We start from the raw sequence: 27,779 nt of genomic DNA on the forward strand, positions 1-27,779 counted from the left end.
TTCTACTGTGTTATTGACTTGTTAATTGTTTACTCCATGTGTAACTCTGTGTTGTCTGTTGACACTGCTATGCTTTATCTTGGCCAGGTCGCAGTTGCAAATGAGAACTTGTTCTCAACTAGCCTACCTGGTTAAATAAAGGTGAAATAAATAAAAAATTAAAACATGTTGGTATTACAGACTCTTACAGAAGAGGTTGAAAATGTCAGTGAAGACACTTGTCTGTTGGTCAGTGCATGCTCGCGGTACACGTCCTGGTCATACGTCTGGCCCTGCAGCCTTTTGAATGTTGACCTTTAAAGGTCTTACTCACATCGGCTGCGGAGAGCGTCATCACACAGTTGTCCGGAACAGCTGGTGCTCTCATGCATGTTTCAGTGTCTTTGTAGTCTATAATGGTTTGCAAGCCTTGCCACATCCGACGAGCATCGGAGCCGGTGTAGTACAATTCGATCTTAGTCCTGTATTAACACTTTGCTTGTTTGATGGTTCGTCGGAGGGCATATCGGGATTTCTTACAAGCTTCCGGGTTAGAGTCCCACTCCTTGAAAGCTGCAGCTCTAGCCTTTCGCTTGGTGAGGATGTTATCTGTAATCCATGGCTTCTGGTTGTGGTATGTACGTATGGTCACTGTGTGGGTGACGTCATCGATGCACTTATTGATGAAGGCAGTGACTGATGTGGTGTACTCCTAAGGTAGCACATGTGGTCAGGAGCAGAGGAGAGGAGAAAGTGTGTGTAAAAAATTATTAAGTACAACTTTTGGGGGGCTATTCGAATGGTTATTATGGTGACCACGGTCATTTGGCCAATTACCTTCATCCAAAATTCCATGACCGTCACAGCCCTAAGTCTGAGACTCCATTTAGACCAGTTTAACAGGTAACACTCAGACCCTCTCCAGCTCTTCCATATACCCTGCAACCACAAAGTGAACTGCATAGACCGATACATGTTCAAGTTGACATGTAATCTTCACATGCATTAGATATTAAATGTGGTGTTCCTGGCTGCTGACTCAATTGGGGAAGAAGAGGGTATTCTTGTTCAGTACAGCAGTCTATACATGGTTAGCGGTAGTTAGCCGTTTGATTTCACTAGATTTGCACTATTTGATCTAGTGAAAGTGTGCAACACAGCAACAGATCGAGAATGCGTTCTCGTCATTCTTTCTACGAGCACAATTCCCTATTGTTAAATCACTAGTAGCCTAAGGGTTTTGAATACACTTTTAACTTTTAAGACTACAATAATGGCTTTCAAAAACATGCTCAGCATTTTGGCTAGTAATGAGAAACGAACCACTAATTGCAATCATGGTGTTTTATGAACACAAGATAAATAAATGAAAGATTAAGCAGTTTTAAAGTCCCAATGCAGTCAAAGCTCTGTTTTGCCTGTGTTGTAGAACAGCTGTCCAACAGGCGATGAAAACATTTGATCAGTGTTATTTCCTGATAGTTGCTGGTTGAAAATCCAATCTACTCAGGAACTTCTAATCAGAAGGTTTTCATGGACAGGAGTTTCAGCTTTCCATGGTGACATCAACATGTGGTAAATTAGTTAATAGACCAATAGCAACAAGCGTTCCAAACCTCTCTGCCAATAACAGGTAGTTTTCAGTTTTAACCTTCCCACACAAACCACTTCCAGACAGTTATAGAAAAAGTCTTGCTTGATAAATATTATTTTGCTAAAAAGCTATTTTTGCCAATGTTAATAAAAATCAATTACAGTAAGGTACTTAGTTGCTAAATTATACCAATCTAAAAACGGCTGCTTTGGGCCTTTAAAGAGGGAGCAGTTTATCAAGGATTGCAGTGTTGAAAATTCAGTAGAGTGCTGGAGCAAAGAACCAATAATAATTCCTCCTCCTTAAAGTGCTCTGAGGGACATACTGTTCCCCTACTAGACTCGCATGTGCGTACGCAGACACATGTGCTCCATGTATGTTCAACATGCTTGCTCAGTTTTGTGAAACACCTCCTGGAGTTTGGACGGTCAATGTGTCATTTTTCTCTCTCTCTTTAAGCAGTAGGTTGCCCCCCTCTTTGGATATTCAAATGTGAGTGTGTAAGCTTCAGAAAAAATATACTGTAAGTGAAAACAGGGGGAATACTGTGTAACTCCCCCCAAATGCCCCAGGGAAAAGGGTTTGACTTGGGTATTACTTACAGGGGTGGGAGTGCAAAGTATAGGCTACACCTAAATGTCACTGAGTGCAAGAAATGTGCTCTGGATTGGCTGTAGAGGTTTGCACTAAGATGAGTGAATGTCTGGCTGTTGCGGACTGTACAGGACAGGGTGTCTCCAATGTGTTCTTTTGTTCATGCGTTGGAGGCCAGCCCACTCTGCCTAGATCTCTGCTTCCAGCAGCCAAAGGGGGAGTGGCAGAGCTCTGGTGGGGGTGTTCCCTTTAGGCACACAGTGTACAAACACATGTGCTATGGTGCGGCAGAGGTGTGTCACTCCTGGCTCTCTTGCTAGCTTGCCTGCTTAGCTTCCTTCCTTTTTTCTCTGCATCCCGCGTGTGCACACACCCCCTTCGCTTTTCCCCTTTTCTTCCCTACTCGCCTCGGCCAGGCTGTTTCTCCACCGACCAGAGAGAAGGTAGGAGGGGTTGTGGGCTTGCTTTTTGTGCCACACTGACTCAGGCACTTAGGTAGATCAGTGCCTTTTTTACTTCCAAGGGAAACTGATTCATAGGGAACATTTCCTGTGTTCTGTGGGACTGAAATATATATATTTTTCCCCCAACACATTAGAAGAAATAAGGAAATACACAAGACTGTATGACTTTGTTAAAACATTTTAAGTCTTAATACTTGGCAGCCGGTCCTGCTATTGTATAACCAGAAGTGACTGCATTCAGTTTCCTCTGCATTAAACAAAATAAGTTAATTAGGCCTTAAAAGAAAACCCAAGAAGTCAAAATGGTTGCTGGCATGGGAATGCCCCTGGCAGATCTGAGGGCCATTTATGAGCTCCTCTTTCGGGATGGCGTCATGGTGGCCAAGAAGGACAGGCGTCCCCAGTGCATGCACCCTGAGATCCAGGGGGTTGCTAACCTGAAGGTGATAAGGGCCATGGGCTCCCTCAAATCCAAAGGCTTTGTGCGGGAGACCTTTGCATGGAAGCATTCCTACTGGTACCTCACCAACGAGGGTATCGTGTACCTGCGGGACTACTTACGTCTGCCACCTGAGATCGTGCCCTCCTCCCTGCAGCGCGTGCGTCGCCCCGCGTCCACCCTGAACATGATGCGTCGGGCCAGCCGTGGAGTGGTCCAGACCGTGGAGGGCCCCCCCTTCTACGCCCCCAAACCCAGGGTCGGAAAGGAGAGCCAGCAGGGCATGATAGACCGCCAGGGCTACCGCCACAAGAGGGGACTCCCCGGCGAGGAGGAGGCCTCGGGTGTGAGGCTCGCAATGAGGTTTAGGGGCTCCTACCAGGGCCACGGACGCGGAGCTGTAGGGGAGCCTGGAGCTGAGACCCAGACTTTCTTCAGAAGAGGCCAAGGTTTCCACAGAGAGCAACAGCGTGTGCCAGAAGAGGGCCAGAGGAGAGACTTTGCTCCACGTGGCCCTGCTTATCCTCCTCCTCTGGAGGCTAGGCCTGTCAGATCCCCTGCCCCAGCTGGAGATGTCAAACCATTTGTGCCTGAAGTTCCTGCCCCTGCTCCTATTAAGCAAGAGAAGACCAAGGAAGTTGCTGTGCTCGTGCCTTTTGCAGAGATCATTGAACCAGTATTCATCCCTGCAGTGGAACCAGAGGCCCCAGCCCTAGAATTGGGTAAAGTCGTGGAGGAGGTGACAGTTGAGGAAGTGTCATTTGAGGCCCCCATGCCTGTTGAAGAGGCTGAGCCACAAAAGGAAGAGATCACCGCTGTGGAAGCGGCAGAGGTGCTCTCAGATGTGTGGGAACAGGAGGAGCCAAAGCCAGTTGTGGAGGAGATAAAAGAAGCAGCTGAAAAGGCCCCAGAGCCTGAGGTGGGTGAGGCCATTAAGGAGGAGGTCCTCAAGGCCACCGCACCTGTTGAAGAGTTTGAAGAAGAGCCCAAACAATCCACTGAAGGGTCTGCTGAAGAGTCCATCCAAGAGGTGGAAGATGTTGTTGAGAAAGTGACTGCCACGGAGATGGTGGTTGTTGAAGAAGCCGCTGCCATTCAGGCGGTGGTTGTCAGGGATGCCCCTGAAGTTCCTCCCGAAGACCTCCCACATGATACTGATATTGAGATACTCGAAGAGCCCAAAGAAGTTGAGGAGGAACCATCCACTCATGAGGAGCCTGAGGCCTCTTTGTCTGAGGCTTCTTCTGATTCTGACGCCTCTGAGCCTGAACCAATCACAGCTGCAGTTGCTACTGAAGCCGAGAGTCAACCAGTTACAATCACAGAAATCGTTGAAGCTGAGAGTAAGCCAGCTACAACCACAGAAAACATTGAAGCTGAGAGTGAGCCAGCTACAACCACAGAAAACATTGCAGCTGAGAGTGAGCCAGCTACAACCACAGAAAACATTGAAGCTGAGAGTGAGCCATCTACAACAACAGAAGGCGCCGTAGAGGCCAAAAGTAAACCAGTTACAATTACAGAAGCCATACCGGAGGTTAAGGCCTCCGTCCCATTGACCAAAGCTGATTCCACTGAGCCAGACTCTGACACTGACCTTCCCACCCCTCTACGCCCAGTCACAGAGGACTTCACAGACCTCACAGAGTACCATCAGCAGACAGTGCTAGAGCACATCACTCAAGAAATACCCGCTGGTATGGCAGCCTTCAGATCTGAGATGCCACTTGAGGTAACCTCCCAGGTAGTAAGCTCCACAGTGTATTCCACAGTGTTTGAGAACCAAATCTCCCAGTCTGAGGCCTTCATGGAAGCCCCCTCCATTGGAATGGCAGGCACTGTCTCACAGTTTGGACTTGAGCGAGAGGCTAGTCCTCTCTTTGGGGCTGAGTGTACTGCCCCTGTCATCCCCTCTGAGTGTCCCATCGCCCCCTCTGAGTGCCCCGTTGCCGCTCTGAAAAGTTCCCTTCCCCAGGATGACTGGGCCTTTCTCACAGAGGAACCTGATGAGGAGGAGGAGGTGAAGAAGATCTGGCCTGATGCTCTACAAGGTTTGAGCTCTTTCTAGTTATTAACCCTTCTTCGACTACAGTCTTTTCCTGCATCAGTGACATCACAGACGTTTCTATGGGTACTGTTTGTTTGTGAATGTGTGGGAGGGTGATCTGTGGTTAATTAGATCCAATAATGATACAAGTAATGCACTTGTCATTTTCCATAAGGCGAAACAATAACCAGACTCTCTAAATCATATGTCACTTGCAGGATGCATGATATAATAGTCTGATACTGCATGGTTGTGGCTTGCTTGCTTTGCACTTAACTAAATGTAGTTCTTCTTTGTAACATGAAATGTAATTCTCAGAACACTTACACTACCGGTCAAATCTTTAGAACACCTACTCATTCAAGTGTATTCCATTATTTTTACTATTATTCTACATTGTAGAATAATAGTGAAGACATCAAAACTATGAAATAACAAATGGAATCATGTAGTAACCAAGAAAGTGTTCCAAATATATTTGATATTTGAGATTCTTCAAATAGCCACCCTTTGTCTTGATGACAGCTTTGCACACTCTTGGCATTCTCTCTATAGGATTCATGAGGTAGTCATGAAATGGAATGCATTTCAATTAACAGGTGTGCCTTGTTAAAAGTTAATTTGTGGATTTATTTCCTCCTTAATGTCTTTGAGCCAATCAGTTGTGTTGTGACAAGGTTGGGGTGGTATACAGAAGATAGCCCTATTTGGTAAAATACCAAGTTCATAGTATGGCAAGAACATCTTCAAATAAGCAAAGATAGACGACAGTCCATCATTACTTTAAGACATGAAGGTGTGGTGTGGAGGTGGTTTTGCTGGTGACACTGTCTGTGATTTATTTAGAATACAAGGCACACGTAACCAGCATGGCTACCACAGCATTCTGCAGCGATACGCCATCCCATCTGGTTTGGGCTTAGTGGGACTATCATTTGTTTTTCAATAGGACAATGACCCAACACATCTCCAGACTGTGTAAGGGCTATTTGACCAATAAGGAGAGTGATGGAGTGCTGTTTCAGATGACCTGGCCTCCACAATCACCCGACCTCAACCAAATTGAGATGGTTTGGGATGAGTCGGACCACAGAGTGAAGGAAAAGCAGCCAACAAGTTCTCAGCATATGTGGGAATTCCTTCAATGCAGTTGTAAAAGCATTCCAGGTGAAGCACATTGAGAGAATGCCAAGTGTGCAAAGTTGTCATTGGGGCAAAGGGTGGCTATTTGAAGTATCTCAAATATAAAATATATTTAGATTTTTGTTTAACACTTTTTTGGTTACTACATGATTCCATATGTGTTATTTCATAGTGTTGATGTCTTCACTATTATTCTACAATGTAGTAAATAGTCAAAATAAAGGAAAACCCTTGAATGAGCAGGTGTTCTAAAACCTTTGACCGGTAGTGTATATGTTGCATTTAATTTTTCAATGTTATATGCCTGACCTGTTGCATGATTTGAATCATCTTTTGTGTATTTGTTTTCACTGTGTGAAATGATGTGCCATTGTACAGAGGACTGCCAAAATGCTGGAGAAATACATATTTAAAACACACAAGGATAAAACCACACACCACAACATTCACTCCTAGTTGAAAAGATCCACTGAAAACACCACTGATTATTAGACACTATTGTCAGACTAGTAGGTAAAAACCACACAGTCTATGAAGGGTTTGCACGGAGCTCAGTATCCTTACATTAGATAATTAGCCAGTGTGGCTTTGGTGCTGTTTTTGTTGCCAGCTGTGTTCAAAAAAGGATTGGAGCAGTGTGCTGAGGGCTGACCCTGTACTGTACTGTGCGTGCCTATGCCCCTATGTACTTGTCCTCTTGCTCAGTTGTGCACCGGGGCCTCCCACTCCTCTTTCTATTCCGGTTAGAGGCAGTTTGTGCTGTTCTGTGAAGAAAGTAGCACACAGCATTGTATGAGACCTTCAGTTTCTTGGCAATTTCTCGCAATGAATATTCTTCATTTCTCAGAACAAGAATAGACTGACAAGTTTCAGAAGAAATGTCATTGTTTCTGGCTATTTTGAGCCTATAATCGAACCCACAAATGCTGATGCCCCAGATACTCAAGTAGTCTAAAGAAGGACAGTTTTATTGCTTCTTTAATCAGGACAACAGTTTTCAGCTGTGCTAACATAATTGCAAAAGGGTTTTCTAATAGTCAATTAGCCCTTAGCTAACACAATGTGCCATTGGGACACAGGCGTGATGGTTGCTGATAATGGGCCTCTGTAAGCCTATGTAGATATTCCATAGAAATCAGTCATTTCCAGCTACAATAGTAATTTACAACATTAACAATGTCTGCACTGTATTTCTGATCAATTTGACATTTTAATGGAGATCTTTTTCAATTTTCTTTCATAAGCAAGGACATTTCTAAGTGACCCCAAACTTTTTACGGACACAATGTATTTTTCAATAGTTTTCTTTCCTCCCATCTATTTTCTGAAGAGCATCCCGTTTTGATTTCTATTTACCGATATATTTTTAACTGTGCTGTTTCATAAAATTTCTGAACCTTTATAATCTCATAGTTTCTACAGATTGTAAATTAAAGATACATGTTTTTTGCTAAAAGTGTTATATTTTTGATTTGACTATGACTTTTAAATCCAGCAGTACTATTTGCAGTGCTATTTAACGTGAAATGCTTACTTACAAGCCCTTTCCCAATAATGCAGAGTTAAAAAGTACGGAAAATGTGCAAATAAGGGAAAAAAGGATATAGTAGCGCAATAAAATAATAATAACGCGGCTATATACAAGAAATACCGGTACCGAGCCAATGTGCAAGGGTACGAGGTAGTTGGGGTAATTGAGGTAATATGTACATGTAGGTAGGGGTATAGTGACTAGTCAATCAGGATAGATAATAAACAGAGTAACAGCAGTGTTCGTAGTAGGGTAGGTCATATGTACATGTAGGTAGGGGTATAGTGACTAGTCAATCAGGATAGATAATAAACAGAGTAGCAGCAGTGTTGGTAGTTGAGGTAATATGTACATGTAGGTATGGGTAAAGTGACTAGGCAATCAGGATCGATAATAAACAGAGTAGCAGCAGTGTTGGTAGTTGAGGTAATATGTACATGTAGGTAGGGGTAAAGTGACTAGGCAACCAGGATCGATAATAAACAGAGTAGCAGCAGTGTTGGTAGTTGAGGTAATATGTACATGTAGGTAGGGGTAAAGTGACTAGGCAACCAGGATCGATAATAAACAGAGTAGCAGCAGTGTTGGTAGTTGAGGTAATATGTACATGTAGGTAGGGGTAAAGTGACTATGCAACCAGTATAGATAATAAACAGAGTAGCAGCAGTGTTGGTAGTTGAGGTAATATGTACATGTAGGTAGGGGTAAAGTGACTAGGCAACCAGGATCGATAATAAACAGAGTAGCAGCAGTGTATGTGAAGAGTGTGAAAGTGTGTCTTTGTGTGAGTCCAGTGAGTGTGCATAAAGCCAGTGCAACAAAAAAAAAAGGTGGTCAATGCAAATTGTCCAGGTATCCATTTGCTGAACTTTTCAGCAGTGTTATGGCTTGGGTGTAGAAGCTGTTCGGGAGCTTTTTGGTCCCCGACTTGGCGATCTGGTACCGGTCGTGTAGTATAAGAGGTCCTGGATGACAGGGGGGCTCAACCCTTTGTATCGTCTTGCGGTAAGATGCCAAGCAGTTTCCATACCAAGCGGTGATGAAGCCAGTCAAGATGCTCTCAATGGTGCAGCAGTCAAACTTTTTGAGGATCTGAGAGCCCATGCCAAAACCTTTCAGCTTCCTGAGGGGGAAAGAGGCATTGTCGTGCCCTCTTCACGACTGTGTTGGTGTGTTTGGACCATGATAGGTCCTTAGTGATGTGGACACCGATGAAGTTGAAGCTCTCAACCCGCCCCACAACAGCCCAATCGATGTGGGCGTGCTCAGACCTCTGTTTCCTGTAGTCCACGATCAGCTCCGTTGTCTAGATTAAAGCTATACAATTGCATTGTGTAATTGAACGCCTTTTTTCTTTATGATTAAGGCTAATACGGAGCTGGAGAATTGTCACTTCTAACTTGATCACCTACGTTGTTTGCTTTACACCTACGTTGTTTGCTTTATTGCCAGACAATAAACGAGGCACTCACCTGAACCCGATCATCCTGTGTGTGAATCCTGCAAGTAGTGACAATTATAATGTTACAATGCATTTATAGGACAATTAATGCATTGTTGTTCAAATGTAGTTCAGAAGATAGATGCCTCAAAAAAAGGCAATTGCATGGGGCAACTGCATCAATATGCATCCACACACGACACGTCCACACTCACACCCAGCGTCCACGAGCTGTAAAACTCGCTGGACTTGCTGCTGCCATCTGCTGGGTAACAGCTCTACTCCCCATCTGTGTACAGTATGGATAAAGTTGTAATAATACCCACATAGTTGTCATAGACACTGAAATACATGGATATTACATTGATAAATAGAGAACAAAACATTCAGGTGAAAAACATGACATATTGTACATTCATGTTTAACTACTCAACTACTCAAGTAGTTGTGTTTATTAAGTGGGAAAAGTAAGGTGTTTTTTGTTTGTTTCAGTCCTGGCCTGTGGATGCTTCCTCCACATGGCCTGTTTCAGCCCCCCTGAGAACTTTCCATTCTCTGCAGGCTGATAAATGACTCAGCAAGAATGACTCAGCAAGATTGTATTGGACCAGGTGTCTCTTGGAAAAGAGATATTATCTCAATCAGAAAAAAACCTGTATAAATAAAGGTAAAAATAAAGAGATATTGGGAAATGTGAGTTCAATTAGTGAACACTGCTTTTTCTGCCATTTTTCCTGCTAAATGGGGCGAAGCCTCAGCTCCTACACGATGGAGCTCAGATGGGAACATGTGGCAGCCACCTTTTAATCTGACCTCCACTCCCTGTTTCAGCTCAGGCTGTTGCTGCTGGAGATATTCAATTCTAACAGTAGGGAGACGAGTGTAGAAAGAGTAAATGCACACAGAGACTAGACTCTAGTAGCTAGTGGTATCATTTTCTCTCTGTTGTTGTATTGTGAATATATATATTTTTGTATTAGCTATTATGAAGATTGATTATGGTAGATCCTTCATGGAAGATCTGATTCAACAGGGCCAAGGTAGGACGTTTTAACTACAGGTACAGTACAGTATTCTTACCAAGAGGTGTCAGCATTAGGTTTGCATTGCTAAAGCTGGGATCTAATGCTGCTAGTGTATCACATAACAGTAGTGGCATTCCATCTCTTTGTGAAAAACCTGTAGCATATGGTTCACATTTAAGCTACAATATATATATAAAAGTAGGTGGGCACCCCTTCATATTTGTGGATTTGGCTATTTCATCCACACCCTTTGCTGACAGGTGTATAATATTGAGCACACAACCATAAAATCTCCATAGACAAACATTGCCAGTAGAATGGCCTTACAGAAGAGCTCAGTGACTTTCAACGGGGCACAGTCATAGAATGCCACCTTTCCAACAAGTCAGTTCGTCAAATGTCTGCCCTGCTAGAGCTGCCCAGGTCAACTGTAAGTGCTGTTTTTGTGAAGAGGAAACGTCAAGGAGCAACAACGGCTCAGCTGCAAAGTGGTAGGCCACGCAAGCTCACAGAACGGGACCGCTGTAGCACCTTTAAATTGTCTGTCCTTGGTTGCAACACTCACTACCGAGTTCAAAACTACCTCTCGAAGCAACGTTAGCACAAGAAGTGTTAGTCGGGAGCTTCATGAAATGTGTTTCCATGGCTGAGCAGCCGCACACAAGCCTAAGATCACAATGCGCAATGCCAAGCGTCATATGGAATAAAGCTCACCGCCATTGGACTCTGGAGCAGTGGAAACGTGTTCCCTGGAGTGATGAATCACATTTCACCGTCTGGCAGTCCGACGGACAAATCTGGGTTTGGCGGATGCCAGGAGAACGCTACCTGCCCCAATGCATAGTGCCAACTGTAAAGTTTGGTGGAGGAGGAATAATGGTCTGGAGCTGTTTTTCATGGTTCCGGCTAGGCCCCTTAGTTCCAGTGAAGGTAAATCTTAACGCTACGGCATACAATTACATTGTAGACGATTCGGTGCTCCCAACTGTGTGGCAACAATGGTTTGTCGAGATGGGTGTGGAAGAACTTGACTGGCCTGCACAGAACCTTGACCTCAACCCCATCGAACACTGACTGCGAGCCTGACCTAATCGCCCAACATTAGTGCCCGACCTCAGTAATGCTCTTGTGGCTGATTGGAAGCAAGTACCCACAACAATGTTCCAACATCTAGTGGAAAGCCTTCCCAGAAGAGTGGAGGCTGTTATAGCAGCAACGAAGGGCCAACTCCAAATTAATGCCAATGATTTTGGAATGAGATGTTCGACAAGCAGGTCAAATCAAATCAAATTGATTTATATAGCCCTTCGTACATCAGCTGATATCTCAAAGTGCTGTACAGAAACCCAGCCTAAAACCCCAAACAGCAAGCAATGCAGGTGTAGAAGCATGGTGGCTTGGAAAAACTCCCTAGAAAGGCCAAAACCTAGGAAGAAACCTAGAGAGGAACCAGGCTATGTGGGGTGGCCAGTCCTCTTCTGGCTGTGCCGGGTGGAGATTATAACAGAACATGGCCAAGATGTTCAAATGTTCATAAATGACCAGCATGGTCAAATAATAACAATCACAGGCAGAACAGTTGAAACTGGAGCAGCAGCATGGCCAGGTAGACTGGGGACAGCAAGGAGTCATCATGCCCGGTAGTCCTGAGGCATGGTCCTAGGGCTCAGGTCCTCCGAGAGAAAGAGAGAATTAGAGAGGGCATACTTAAATTCACACAGGACACCGGATAGGACAGGAGAAGTACTCCAGATATAACAAACTGACCCTAGCCCCCCGACACATAAACTACTGCAGCATAAATACTGGAGGCTGAGACAGGAGGGGTCAGGAGACACTGTGGCCCCATCCGATGACACACCCGGACAGGGCCAAACAGGAAGGATATAACCCCACCCACTTTGCCAAAGCACAGCCCCTACACCACTAGACGGGATATCTTCAACCACCTACTTACCATCCTGAGACAAGGCCGAGTATAGTCCACAAAGATCTCCGCCACGGCACAACCCACATACTTTTGGTCATATTATGTATTTAGCTAGATTCCATTTGTTTTTGATACGATTATGTGGTAAACTAGTTTCAGTAGTGAAAGTTGAGATTTGTGGTCTATAAATTGCCAGCCAACGACACACATTCTACGTTCCATCTATTTGGATTTGCTGATTTATCTTGACAATAAGTATTAACTGTGAAGCAGAGTTGTAGCACAAACTTTATGGTAAGACCAAGAGCTGTCGGGCAGGCTCCTCCCACTCACGCAGTCTGGTTCTGCCAGGGATCAGGTTCCCCAGAGCTGGCTAAATCCAGGGGGTGTGAGCAGGATGAACTCCTCTGAGTGGCTACTCCCCGTCCTGTTTTTTCCCCCAATGAGGGGTAGTGTGTGCGTCCCAAATGGCACCCTATTCTCTATCCAGAGTGGCTGCGGATCCCACTTTTCCCTGACCTTTTTCTCAAAAGTATCTCTGGTGCTAAAGGTCCCAAAGCTTTAGCGCATGTGCAGATCACGTTCTGCACATGTGTTTATTCTCTACTTTACATACAGTCTGCTCTACTCTTAGGGAACAGGCTACTCTGGCGAATGGTGATCGTTTAATAAAGTTAGATCAAAGCTGAATCAATTTCTGCAAGATCACGTAATGATAGTAGGCTATTGTGCATAACAGAACCGAATATAATAGCATAGTATAACATTACTGTAACTCTAACCCTAACCTTAACCCTAACCCTTATTCTAAACCTAACCCTAACCGTAACCTTAGCAAGCAGTTGCTTATCAGCAGATAGTTGGTTGGTAGTATAATGATCTCTAGAGCCTTTTGTGTACCTATTCAGGATACATCACCATGAAGAGAATGACATTCATAATTATGTATAGTACAGATCAGGGACCCATGGTGTCATTCTGTTACAATCATTCTGATACCGGGTCCAATCCAATTCACTTACAGTAGTTCAATAACCGAAATAGATTATTTTTTTCAAACTCAAGGTGTCAGCTGACAGCCCATTCTTTCCGAAGACACCATTAAAACTTAATTTGGAGTAGACATTTAACAGAGTTTTTGGAACTGAGGGACATTTTACTGCCGTTCTGTTACCAAACCTGACATCTGCGTTGTTCTTCGAGTAAATGCTTTTTTATGAAATTGTTAAAGGTAGTACATATGCACAGAGTTGTATGGTTCATTTAACTTAGCAGTTAATGGTTTTTGTTTGGCATACTTTTAAAGTGAAAAAATGTCAGAGGCTGTGTCATTCTCTTACCGTAGATTTGCCCAAATGCATATCCCCATTAAACTGATTGAGAAGAGAAGGGGACCACAAAAATGCGTGCGTAAGGTAGAGGTAAAGAAAGACATGTGCAGAATGTGATTGCGCAGAACCTTCAGGTAATTTAGTGCTAGAGATACTTTTGAGAAAAAGGTCTGTGAAAAGGTCTATTTACTGCATTACTTTTGACCAGGGCCAGTAGGGAAGTGGTGTAAAGAACTTAAGTAAAAAATACTTTAAAGTATTAAGTCGTTTTTTGGGGTATCTGTACATTACTTTTCCATTTATATTTTTGGCTACTTTTACTTCACTACATTCCTTTTGAAAATATTGTACTTTTTACTTCGTACATTTTCCTTGACACCCAAAACTACTTTTAATGCTTAGCAGGATAGGAAAATAGTTAAATTCACGCACTTATCAACCAAACATCCTTGGTCATCCATACTGCCTCTAGTCTGGCGGAGTCACTAAACACATTTAGTTTGTAAATTATGTCTGAATGTTGGAGTGTGCCCCTGGCTTTCCGTACATTTTCTAAACAAGTATATGGTGCCGTCTGGTTTAATATAAGGAATTTGAAATTATTTATGCTTTTACTTTTGACAATTAACTAATGCTAAATACTTTTAGACTTTTACTGGGGGCCTTTATTTTTATTTTAATAATTTTATTTTAAATTCTATTTACTTTTACTCAAGAATGACAGTTGGGTACTTTTTCCAGCACTGCCATAGGGCTCTGGTCAAAAGTAGTACACTATATAGGGAATAGAGTGCCATTTTGGGATGCTGCCTGTCGCACTCCTATGCAGGGGCAGTATGGGTAATTGCTAGCCGTCACAGTAAGCGAGCCAGTGACTGCATCCAAAATTGTACTCTATTCCCTATATGTGACCGACCGGCTCAATTCGGTCTTATGTAGCAACATTTCAAATTGTGTTTTTTTTTTGTTGGATAAAAGTAGAAACTCAGAGCTAGAAAATTGTATATCATAAACTGCAGGAGGAACAATGGGAAAGTAATTCTGCTTTGAAAGTTGGTAAACTTGTTACCCCACTTTTGAGAAAATGGCCCTTCAATGTTTGGTACACAAACTGGAAAGCTCTTCTTTGTCTACACCCATTCAGCATCGTTCACACCCTCTTAAGCCTTAGCCCCACCCATCTCTTTAAGGATTCACATGTACTAAACCAAAGATTTCAAGACCAAAGGCTGGTTTATAATACGTCTATCGACAGTTGTCGCCGTTAGAATGAACATTTTATTGTCGTCCGTTATGAAAAAGTATGAACACAAAAACGACAGGCTGCATGACATCAGCAGCCTGGTGGTCCAAAATAGCATAACTGGTGTATTTAAAAAAAAAATGTATTAAGTATATGTCAATCTATCAAACCAGGCAACTAAAAGCAACTTTCTAAACAATGTTTTGGTTTATTTCTAGCTTTTTAGCTAGCTAGCTTATGTTAAGTTAGCTAGCCAGTTCAATTAATGACCATATCATATACAGTAGCTGACAATGTCTTCACTTTAGCTCATTTGTATTCATTTTTGCAGGAAAATAAACTCACAACAACATCATTATTTACAAGTTTGATGGCGAGCCAATTACAGAAAATAGCTTATGGATGTGAGTGTGACAAAATAAAATCAGGGCATTCTAACCGTTAAACTTTGACACTGTCTCGTTTGCCTAAAGTTATATCCTAATTTGACTTTGGTGCAGGTCATGTTGTTCTTCACATTACCGTCTCTGGTAAACACATACAGTGCCTTGTAAAAGTATTCAACCCCCTTTACGTTTTTCCTATTCCAACCTGTAATTTAAATGGTTTTTAACAACATCAAAAAAATCAAGTTTCAAAAAAATGGAAAAGTGGTGCATGCATATGTATCCCCCCCCCTTTGCTATGAAGCCCCTAAATAAGACCTGGTGCAACCAATTACCTTCAGAAGTGACATAATTAATTAAATCATGTCCACCTCTGTGCAATCTAAGTGTCACATGATCTGTCATATGATCTCAGTATATATACACCTGTTCCTGAAAGGCCACAGAGTCTGCAACAACACTAAGCAAGGGGCACCACCAAGCAAGCAGCACCATGAAGACCAATGAGTTCTCCAAACAGGTCAGGGACAACGTTGTGGAGAAGTACAGATCAGGGTTGGGTTATAAAAAAAATCCGAAACTTTGAGCATCCCACAGAGCACCATTAAATCCATTATTAAAAAATGGAAAGAATATGGCTCCACAACAAACCTGCCAAAACTCTCAGACCAGACAAGGAGGGCATTAATCAGAGAGGCAACAAAGAGACTAAAGATAACCCTGAAGGAGCTGCAAAGCTCCACAGCGTAGATTGGGGTATCTGTCCATAGGACCACTTTAAGCCGTACACTCCACAGAGCTGGGCTTTACAGAAGAGTGGCCAGAAAAAAGCCATTGCTTAAAGAAAAAATAAGCAAACATGTTTGGTGTTAGTGTAACCGATGTGAAATAGCTAGCTAGTTGGTGGTGGTGGTGCACGCTAATAGTGTTTCAATCGGTGACATCACTCGCTCTGAGACCTTAAAGTAGTGGTTCCCCTTTTGTTGTTTACATTTTGTTGTTTACATTTTAACTATAAAACAACGTGAGCAGGTCTCATTGCCAACAATAGCGAAGCAAGCATTGTGACATTGAACAATAAGCTGGGAATAGAACATTCAGAAGGCGAGTTGGTGCCACGGTGCTCAATTGAACTAAAAGGAGCTGGCAGGGTGAAAAATGCACAAAATCAGGCCTGTTTTTTTTGCAATGACTTCAAAACAACGGCAAGCAGCTGGGAAATATGGTCATATTATGAAACTGGGCTCCACGGCGGATGCAATTAACTCATTTTTATCTGAAAAGAACGTTGTTAAAAATGTCATGTGTCCAGCCTACACATGACAACAATTAAATTGTTTCCAGCACCACATTTACAGTCACCAAAGCTCTGGTTAACACGAAAACTGCCTTACCAGCTCTGCTAGGGTGAGTAAAATGGTCAGAGTGGTCTCATTTGTGTCTGTAAGTAGCGAGCAAATATTAGCTTGACTGCCGCTGTAAAGCTAAATCAACCCTACTCCTCGGCCCGAACGTCCAGTGTGCGCTCCGAGAGTGAAACAGTCTGAATTTACAAACTGACCATTTTTTTCTGAATGGAAACACCATAATATTAATCAAATTAATTAAGCCAAAGTTCTTAAAATCAATCCCATATACTATGTTATTACAAAAAAGGTTTTCAATTCTCTGGTAATGCCAATATGGAATACTATCAAATGCTTCTCAAAAGATGCCCTCTGGTGGTTAAACTAGCAATAACTTGCAGTAACAGAAGAAATGGCTGACAAATAGATAACGTGCCACAGAATGCTGCAGCAGGGTGTGCCGCAGTATGACACAACTTTTAAAGGAGGAACCATTGTATAAGGTCCCACAGTTGACAGTGCATGTCGGAGCAAAAACCAAAAGCCATTGTGTCGAGGCACATGACAGCCCACTTGCAGTTTGCCAAAAGGCACGTAAAAGACTCTCAGACCATGAGAAACAGGATTCTCTGGTTTGATTTAATCAAGATTGAACTCTTTGGCCTGAATTCCAAGAGACAAGTCTGGAGAAAACCTGGCACCATCCCTACATGGTGGTGGCATCATCATGCTGTGGGTATGCTTTTCAACAGCAGGGACTGGGAGACTAGTCAGGATCGAGGGAAAGATGAACGGAGCAAAATATTATTTTCTTGATGAAAACCTTCCCCAGGGCACTCAGTACCTCAGACTGGGGTGAAGTCACATTCCATCAAGACAACGACCCTAAGCACACAGCCAAGATAATGCAGGAGTGTCTTTGGGACAAGTGGCCCAACCAGAGCCCGGACTTGAACCTGATCGAACATCTCTAGAGACCTTAAAATAGCTGTGCAGCGACACTCCCCATCCAACCTGACAGAGCTTGAGAAGATCTGCAGAGAAGAATGGGAGAAACTCCCCAAATAAAGGTGTGCCAAGCTTGTAGTGTCAATACCCAATAAGACTCAAGGCTGTAATTACTGCCAAAGGTTCTTCAACAAATTACTGAGTAAAGGGTCTCTGAATATGTCAGTTTATTTTATTTTACACATTTGCTGAAGTTCATACAAACCTGTTTTTGCTTTGTCATTATGGGGTATTGTGTGTAGATTGGTGAGGGACAATAAAAAAAATATATATATATTTTAGAGGCTGTAATGTAAGAGAAGGCACTGTATATATTTACAAAAATATATATATTGATAATATATACATTGATGGAAACCACAATCTGTCTGCAATATTAAATCTGCTCTACCCCCCCCCCCCTCCCACACACAATTTAAAACAAAAACATTGGAAATGGGTCAAATACTTTTTCACGACACTGTAGTTGAGGCCTGTTGTTGAGATGTATTTCTTATGAGTCACTCTTGTCTACGTGGTTTAAATGTGGTAAACATTGGGGCAGACTCCACCTATGTCGTTGGGAGTGTTGATGTGACATCACGAAGCTAGAAGAATATTTTCTGTCAGGTTCCTAGCTTGTCATCATGACCATATTGCCCATTCAGTGTTCACTTTTAACTTAAATGTGTAGGCCTATTCCATATCCCCTTGACAATAGTTTTGGTCACTATGGTTTTGGTTGACATGTACCAGCAGGGGTAAAATAGACAACCCTCAAATTAGCATGAAAGGGACACCCCTCATAATAGAGTTATCAGACAGAGATACGAGAGAAACCACCTCTCTGTCTCTTCAGACCAGATCTGTCTTTGACATCCTGAATATCTCCTCTTAGGCTAAATATCCCTCTTGCGGTATCTTCTATAGATGAAGATCATACCTGGTAGGTTGATAAAAGTGTGTCTGTGTGTTGCTTATCGTTACTGGGAAACTAGCCTGGTTCCAGGCTTCGCACCTTTGACAGGGGCATAACCGACCGGAAGGCTTTCTAATTTGGCTAGAGCATACTGTATGTAGTTCAGTTTGCTTCCAGTGGTTTTAGGCTACAATACTCTCACTTATTCTGCCCACAGAATGAAACTTTTTGATGTTGTATTTTGGGGCGTGTCATGTGAAGTGTGTCTGCGGGTTTTATTTGTGTGTTTTGTGGCTATGGAACGGTTACAAGTCATAGTTTGTTTTGTGATGGGGGATACGTTCCAATGTCAAGGACTTATGCATTGTGTGGCTCTGCAAAGAGAGCACCTTCACAAAGAGACAGCCATGAAAACAGGATCTGTGTTTTAAGGAACATTCCCACTCCGGGGTTGGCTTTTCTCTAAGATATTTCACCTTCAGGTCTTTAATGACGTTCTTTGTCCAGAAAGAATAGGGTAGGTGTTTGGATTGACAGGCAGAAGGCTTAAACAGTGAGTTGGTATTTGGAGGTTGGGGGATTTTTATTTGTTAGTGGTCAAGAAACAAGACCCAGTTCTTTAGGCTTCTGGAAAGCCTATGGACATGAATATGGAGTTAAGACATAGCTTCTAGGAAAATGAAGAAGAAAAAAATGTAAATAGGAACATAAACCTTTGGAGAAAAAAAGTGAGATCCTTGGTTTGTATGACTCATGGGGAGGATGGAAAATAATGAGTAGCTTACTGCTAGAGGTTTGTGAGCCTTCCCATGGAGCAAACCAGTTGGAGTAGCAACAGCAAATAGGAGATCACTTTACACCACACTACTTTGACGACAGAAACTAGGTCCAGGAGAGATACTTGTGTAAGTAAAGAGAGATCTAGATCAACATCTCACTTTATGAGATGTCTCCCACACTACCTTCAGTAGTCTCCCACACTACCTTCAGTAGTCTCCCACACTACCTTATTTTTTTTATTCATCCTTTATTTAATCAGAAGTCACATTGAAATGTACATCTCTTTTACAAGAAAGACTAAAAAGAACCATACATAGTAAACACAACATATTGGGGCGGCAGGGTAGCCTAGTGGTTAGAGCGTTGGACTAGTAACCGAAAGGTTGCAAGTTCGAATCCCCGAGCTGACAAGGTACACATCTGTCGTTCTGCCCCTAAACAGGCAGTTAACCCACTGTTCCTAGGCCGTCATTGAAAATAAGAATTTGTTCTTAACTGACTTGCCTAGTTAAATAAAGGTCAAATAAAATATTAAAAAATAGATAAAACATAATGAATGGAAGTTAAAATGGTGCATAGTGCAAAAGTAAGCTATAACTTTAGGTTTAAAAACATTATTGTGTTTGTCTATATAGTATGGTATTTACGGTATGCTAATAGTTGCTCTCACACATGAAGCAGGAATGTGGCTTTGACCACACCACATCCAACTAAGGCTATTGTAAACAGAGAAGTTGAAGAGATAGATCTGACTAGACATATTTTACTAATTTCAAATCTTTACTGTGTTACCTGAAGGCTACAATCAATAGACTTAAATGTACCTGGCTAAGTAAAGAAGCAAAATCATGCAAGTCTGAGTGGACGAACGAGAAGCAGAGTGATTGTGGAAGGAAGGGAGCGAGGGAACGAGCAAGAGAGAGTGGGTGGGAGCTCGGCCACTTTTGCCAGCAGTCTGAGTCAGAAGGAGAAAAAAAGGTGGGAGCGGTGCTCTTTCGCTCTGCTCTCTCGTAAGTTGCAAGCATGTTGGCTTCCTCTTTGGTTTGAAGTCCAGGACGGCGGCACCACACCCCTGGCTGCCCCCCCCTTCCTCCACACACCCTCACCTTTCACCCGGGCTCTCCCAGCTGTCTCTGGATCCTGCGAGACCCCACTCGGTCCCAGGCCTGATGCCGGAAAGGCCCCCTGGAAGCGTGTTCCCAACCCTGGTGGTTGTAGGACATATTGTCACTTTGATCGCTGTTTGGCAGTGGAGGCAACGTAGGAGGCAGTTAAGAGAAGGTAAGACCAGCTGGAAAAAAAACTTGTTACGAGGCTTACTGTACTTCAGTAAATATGTCCTTGGGGCACATGAATAGAGATCAGAAGGTCTCTAGTCGTCACCATTTGTCTTAAATGGTCTGCTCTCTCTTCCCTCTCTACTCTCTGTGCTTTTGTGGTGCCTGCTGCTCCCCCTCTTCTTCTCCCTCTCATCTCAAATTTCCTGACTGTAAAGTTGGTGGTGTTAACCCTGTAAATGCTGGCTGTAATATGATGCTGTGGTATCTTGTTGACTGACATTGCTTCACAGTTGGATTCACGACTTGTAGTTCCGCCTCAGTCTTGTCTCACTTATCTGAAGTTGTTATGAAGGTACATGCACTAAGGAGAAATAAATTATTCCCTATCATTGAAAAATAACCTCTAGACAGATATGATCATTTTGTTTCACGTGAAGATCATTTGTTCTATTTGTGAGAGTGGAACATTTATGTGTTGTGGTGTGATATGGGATAGAGAGTTTGATCAAATAATAACGTTTCATCTATTACATGGTAAATTTGAATGGTCTTGTGTAGTATAGACTTGCATACAAGGCGATTGCAGTATAGACTTGCATACAAGGTGATCGCAAAAGCCCTGAATTGTGATTTTTGTTTTCGAACGACTCCTTTTGTTTATGAACATGTTCAACATGCTGTCACATTGGTCCTATATGGAATGTTCACAATGTTAATGGTTATAGACATGGGATATCATCAGGCCTTCTGGTCTCTGAAGAAATATCACACACACGATTTGGCTCAGTTAACCTCGTAAAGTTTAGCTGGCTACGTCCCTATACCTGTGGCACAGACACCTCTTTCAAATGTCATGTATTGTTGACACAGCTTGTCACAGTGAGCCTGTCAGGCTTTCCTCTGCAGAACAGTGGGACAACCACACCCTTAGGCAAATTACAGGACGCCTGAGTTTAAGGCTGCAGATGTCGCGCGTGCGAGAGGGGATAATTACCTGCACTTGTGAAATGAGAAACACCCGTACACTAAATCGCTGAGACAATAAAGTAAAGTTGTAATGCAGCCAGCTAGCCATAAGAGGATGCTAAAATCGGCACCAGTCTGAGTAGCTCTTTATCTGATGCACAATCTTCTTTAAATTAAATTTTGGGGTCCAATTTGTTGTTTTCCTGAACCTTGGCCAGGTACCGTACCTTGGCTGGTAATGACTCTTGACCCTAAGCGACTCTGTCCAGATTGACGAGTCTCACAGGAAGTTACTAGAGGACCCACCTATTTAGATAAGGGATTTCTACAGCGTTGTACTTTATTTAACCAGGGAAGTCACATTGACATTGACATCCCTTTTTTCAAGTGAGCCCTACTCGTTTTGTTAAGTAATATCCTTACTGTATGACCCAAATCGTATTAAGTTCACACGTTATTCTATTGAATCCACAACTAGACATGCTAACTGATAATATGTTGGCTTGACTGTGAAATATCAGGCAAACATTTCTTTGCACAAAAAGACTGTGGGTTATCTCTACCTCTGCGTGTTAATATTTAGCTGCTTTGCATTCGGCCTGGTCAACTTTCAGCACTGCACTGCAGACAATGCATAGGGAAGGGCAGAAGTCTATTACATTTGTGGTTTCATTGCTAATGCTACCTTAGTAATAATTAATGCTACTGTTTTCACTGTTGTCATACCATATTGGACTTCTTTTAGCAGATTATTGGATGGCTTCTGTGTTTGATGAACATATTACACATTCAAAATAAATACTTACAGTTGAAGTCAGAAGTTTACATGCACTTAGGGTGGTGTCATTAAAACTCGTTTTTCAACCTCTCCACACATTTCTTGATGCCAAAACTATAGTTTGTTATCAATAAATGTGTGGAGAGGTTGAAAAATTAGTCAGTTAGGACATCTACTTTGTGCATGATGACACAAGTAATTTCTCCAACAACTGTTTACAGACCGATTATATCACCTGATCATAATTCACTGTATCACAATTCCAGTGGGTCAGAAGTTTACATACTTAGTAGTTGACTGTGCCTTTAACCAGCTTGGAAAATTCCAGAAAATGATGTCATAGCTTTAGAAGCTTCTGATCGGCTAATTGACATAATTTGATTCAATTGGAGGTGTACCTGTGGATGTATTTCAAGCCCTACCTTCAAACTCAGTGGCTCTTTGCTCGACATCATGGGAAAATCTGAAGAAATCAGCCAAGCATACTATCTGTACAAACAATAGTATGCAAGTATAAACACCATGGGACCACGCAGCCGTCATACCGCTCAGAAAGGAGGCGCGTTCTGTCTCCTAGAGATGAACGTACTTTGGTGTGAAAAGCGCAAATCTATCCCAGAACAACAGCGATGGTCCTTGTGAAGTTACTGGAGGAAACAGGTCCAAAAGTATCTAAATCCACAGTTAAACGAGTCCTATACTGACATAATCTGAAAGGGTGCTCAGCAAGGAAGAAGCCACTGCTCCAAAACCGCCATAAAAAAGCCAGACTATGGTTTGTAACTGCACATGGGGACAAAGATCGTACTTTTTGGAGAAATGTCCTCTGGTCTGATGAAACCAAAAACATAACTGCTTGGCCATCATGACCATCGTTATGTTTGGAGGAAAAAGGGAGAGGCTTGCAAGCCAAAGAACACCATCCCAACAGTGAAGCATGGGGGTGGCAGCATCATGTTGTGGGGGTGCTTTGCTGCAGGAGGGACTGGTGCAGTTCACAAAATAAATGGCATCATGAGGGAGGAAAACGATGTGGATATATTGAAGCAACATCTCAAGACATCAGTTAAAGCTTGGTCGCAAATGGATCTTCCAAATTGACAATGACCCCAAGCATACTTCAAAAGTTGTGGCAAAATGGCTTAAGGACAACAAAGTCAAGGTATTGGAGTGGCCATCACAAAGCCCTGACCTCAATCCTATAGAACATTTGTGGGCAGAACTGAAAAAGCGTGTGCGAGCAAGGAGGCCTACAAACCTGACTCAGTTACACTAGCGCTGTCAGGAGGAATGGGCTAAATATCCCCCAACGTTTGAAGGACAATGGTACCAAATACTAATTGAGTATATGTAAACTTCTGACCCACTGGGAATGTGATGAAAGAAATAAAAGCTGAAATAAATCACTCTCTATTATTATTCTGACATTTCACATTCTTAAAATAAAGTGGTGATTTTAACTTACATAAGACAGGGAATTTGTACTAGGATCAAATGTCAGGAATTGTGAAAAACTGAGTTTAAATGTATTTGGCTACGGTGTATGTAAACTTCCGACTTCAACTGTATATTGGTCACATTTTGGATGACGGTGGAGGGACAACCATGGCCGCCCTGGCACTTCTATAAGGCAGTGCTTTGATTGACAAGGGTGCCTTTGACATAGTTCAGTTATAGGGGAGGTGAGTGTGCAGCAGGCGAAGGGCGTTTACCCCCCCCCCCCCCCCAACAGTTAAAAAAAAAAACTGGCCAACTCACACACACACACACACAGCAGAGGTTGGGTGATAGTGCCTTACTCAATCCCGTGCACATGATGTGTGTGTGGTGTGTGTGTGTGTGTATCCTGGATACCACCATAACAGACTGGAAGTTCCCCAGACTGGCTCTGTGGGTCTGTAGGCATGTGTGCTATTCAGTTGGTTGTGTCCCAAATGGCACCCTATCCCTACATAGTGCACAGCCATATAGGGAATAGGGTGCAATTTAGACACACCCAGTGTGTGTGCTTTAATAATCAAAGAACCATTAGCACAGCCACAGTGCAAGATCTTAGCGTCACTGCTGATTGAATGTGTGTATTTGTACAGCTTTTACTGTACCTTGCACAGACCAAGAAAACAGTATTTATGTATCAATCTTTGGCCACATTGAAGAGCTGTGGCGTGGGCTTTGAGTTGATCTTGGCAATGGCTTCTCCTAATAGTAATAGTGGGTAATAAAGCAGTCTGTTCAGCCAAAGCGGTAGACTGCCTTTGTTTACGAGTTCCATTGAGATGAGAAACACTTCCTGTTGTGTTCTTTTCTCAGATGTTATTCTTTTACTGCACCTTTATCCTTGATTACTTTGGTATTGTACTTTTCATCAGTTCTTGATCAGTTCTTATAAGCAGTTCTTGATTGAATCTTTATCTAATCCAGGGGTGTCAAACATACGTCCTACGGGTGGTTTGAGTAAAAACTCTAACTCAATATATGTTAAAATGACTAGAACCAAATTGAAACTGTGTAGAAATGATAATGGACCTATACTCATAAAGTTTCTTGACTGTCTAGCTCGCTAATAATCACAGTGCACAGTCAATGGTCCTACATTCAAACAGTTTCTTGACTGTCTAGCTTGCTAATAATCCCTAGACAGTCAGGGAGCATCGAAAAATCCCAAAATGATGGATAGAGAAACATGTTTTGCACATTTTGACAGCAAGGAAATATAACCAATTTCCAGTACGACCTTCTGGACCTCGTTGAAGACTGAATGCAAAAATCAATGCGACGGTGTAAAATCAATGCGACACCCCTGATCTAATGTAACAAATGACACACCCTGGCAATATCTAATGCGATTTAGGTCTCGAAATTCTACCAATACAATGTACTCCACCAATATTCAAGATTCAACCAATACTAAATACTCCACCGAATACACAGTACTACAATTCCAGAGTTTCATATGCACATGTGTGCGCAAAGATGTGCCTACATCTTTGTCCCTCTCCAGCATCTTGGCATGTCCTCAACCTCGCTCAACAGTGTCCGGGTGGCACCGCCTCTCTGAGCACTGTCTAATTGTGTTTCATAGGATGAAGATCCGGCCTGCCACAACCCTCATAGAGCAAAACTGTCTCGCTCTTTTCAGCGAAATGCCATCAACTACCTCTGCGAAGCGCTTGACTCACAGCTTCCAACAAAACAGCCCTTAAAGTTTAGAAAGATGAAAAAGGAGTATGCCAAATACATGGATTAATAGATTTATGGTCAGCATTGACAATAAGCGCCTACATTATGTGACTAGTCATTAGGAATGTTTTGAAATGTGAAGCGTATAATCTTATCGCCTTAAACATAGTTTGTAGTTTTCTATTAAAGTTTGAATTCTATTTTATAGCACACGATATCTTGATCCTATCAGATTGTCCATACGTACATTAGGGCATTAGGTGACCTGAAAGGGGCGGGTTCTAATACATTCTTTACATCCTTCTCTCTCTATGTGTAAGCGGTTCAGTCAAAATATTTTCATAATTGAATGCAGCCAAAGATTCTTTATGGCTCAAAAAGTACATGAAACAAAATGCATATTTAGGGTATCATCTTTTTCTTTCTTTTTCGTATTCTCTGTTAGTTAATTTATTAGTTAAAAATGCTATAAAATAGTTGAATGACATGGATGACGAAAATCTAAAAAAGGAAAAAGAGCCAATTTATTCAACATTTTGTGCAATGCTCAGTCTATCAACCATGATCTAATCCTGGCTGATTTAGCTGCTGAGTCTAAAACCAACCAACACCTCACAATGCGTGTACACCCAATGTTTCAGTCGGTTACGGCAATATTACACTGAATGCATTGAGTAAGCATAATAAGGTTTGGAAAATGAACTGACTCCTAGTGGGTTTTATCCATTTAAAATGGTTTTGAACGAATGTGTTTGGGAATGTCTTCTTCTCACAGGAAATGTACCCCCTTTTTGTTTGTGTTATTTTTAACATCATTAAAAGACACTGGAAAATAAATGATGCATTGCTGTTTTCCTTAACCAACACAGCGAGGAAGAAATGAACACATCATCACACCTTCTATGATCTGTCAAACCAATGCCCTTGTCAACATGATGACAACCGGTGGAGAGTAATACCGTACACGAACGAACCTGGTTGAAAGAATGCCAAGAGTGTGCAAAGCTGTCGTCAATGGGTGGCTACTTTGAAAGAATGGAAAATATATTTTGATTTGTTTAACCCTATTTTTGGTTACTGGATCGTTCATTATGTGTCATTTCAAAGTTGTGACGTTTTCACTATTATTCTACAACCTGGGAAATCGTAAAAATAAAGAAAACCCCTGGAATGAATAGGTACTTTTGACTTGTACTGTATGTAAAAAAAAATAGATGTAGTACATTTGACTAATTTAGCACAGTGGCTCCCAACCAGGGGTACTGGGACATTGGCCTATCCACAGACGGTACTTGAGAAGACTTGTGAGACCATAGGCCTATTGGTAAAATGCACAGGCAAAATGCCTTTGGTGGTACGGTACAGTAACCGAAAAGGTTGGGAAGAGAAATAGTGCCAAAATATATGAATATAGTGTCTAATATATAAATAGTGTCTAATATATATGAAATTACCAATGAAAATGTGAGATGTTTAACAAGCATCTCACCTGTGACAACATCATATGTGCATTGGTGACTAGTGCTATTGACACCATTCCTTCAGGGATCATTATGTCAAAGTTGAAATGAAACACCCTCTAGCAGCTAGTAAAAGAGACATAGCGTGTCGGGCTGAAACAGTTTAAAGTGAAACAGTCCAGACAGATTGTTATATTGGGGATGGCCTTTAGTATCGCATTTCAATAGCACCGATTAAGAACGCATTGTCCCGTAGAGGCGGGCGCGTGTAGAATGAAGCTACGGGGAGACTGCGCTCACTGGGTAATTTCCTAAACAAAATCATGTGGGCTGGGCTTCAGAACGTGAAGATTTGACTCATTGTAACTTAATACGACAGCCCCTTGTTTTTTCATTGTATGTTGAAAAGAGAGAAAATAAAGACACCGTTTGTTTCGAACGCCGCGTAGTTCCACGGGCACTTCTTTCGACAAAAGCAGAGTGCGCGCGCGACACAACTTTCTGGGTGCTCCGTTTTGGTATGGCGAACGCTCAAGATACTCGTACCGCCGCTGTGTCTTTTCGGTATGGCGGTTTCGAACAGGACATTATTTATGGACGTGCAAATTACATCAATGAAATGAGCTGTGGAGAAGTGGGGTCCCATTTGTACAGCAGAATGTGTTGCGCAGGTAAGCAGTGTCCAACACTCCGTCAATACAGCACTACTGGACTGGAGAGGAGGAGATCTGGCAGGGAAGCGTTGGTTCGGGCAGATAACGTTAACCTATTCCATGCCATCATTAGTAAACAAGACTGTAAAGGACTTGGTTCAGGGTAGCACAACTGTAAAATTAGACTTCTCAGAATAACCTTATAAGTAACTTATAAGTAATATCTGCAGTAATATTAAAATACAAGTTATATAGAGTGTATTGTTATAATTGCGGTGTTACT

General features: G+C 42.3%; 2 protein-coding genes across 2 annotated transcripts in view; both read left to right on the forward strand.

Moving 5' to 3' along the window:
- Window positions 1–2,442: 2,442 nt before the first annotated feature.
- LOC115128254 (enolase-phosphatase E1-like) lies at window positions 2,443–27,107 on the forward strand. Its single transcript, XM_065017672.1, has 2 exons — window positions 2,443–5,121; window positions 25,286–27,107. Exons 1-2 carry the CDS (start codon window positions 2,934–2,936, stop codon window positions 25,288–25,290), a joined length of 2,193 nt encoding a protein of 730 aa, XP_064873744.1. The 5' UTR covers window positions 2,443–2,933; the 3' UTR covers window positions 25,291–27,107.
- Window positions 27,108–27,254: 147 nt separating this feature from the next.
- Window positions 27,255–27,779, forward strand: part of LOC115128763 (plectin-like) — a 74,298-nt gene continuing 73,773 nt past the window's right edge. The window contains exon 1 of the mRNA XM_065017673.1: window positions 27,255–27,514. Within this exon, the coding sequence (XP_064873745.1) occupies window positions 27,364–27,514 (151 nt within the window). The 5' untranslated portion in view covers window positions 27,255–27,363. The remainder of the gene's footprint in view (window positions 27,515–27,779) is intronic.

Source organism: Oncorhynchus nerka, linkage group LG4, assembly GCF_034236695.1.
Source record: "Oncorhynchus nerka isolate Pitt River linkage group LG4, Oner_Uvic_2.0, whole genome shotgun sequence".
NCBI classification, from domain to species: domain Eukaryota; kingdom Metazoa; phylum Chordata; class Actinopteri; order Salmoniformes; family Salmonidae; genus Oncorhynchus; species Oncorhynchus nerka.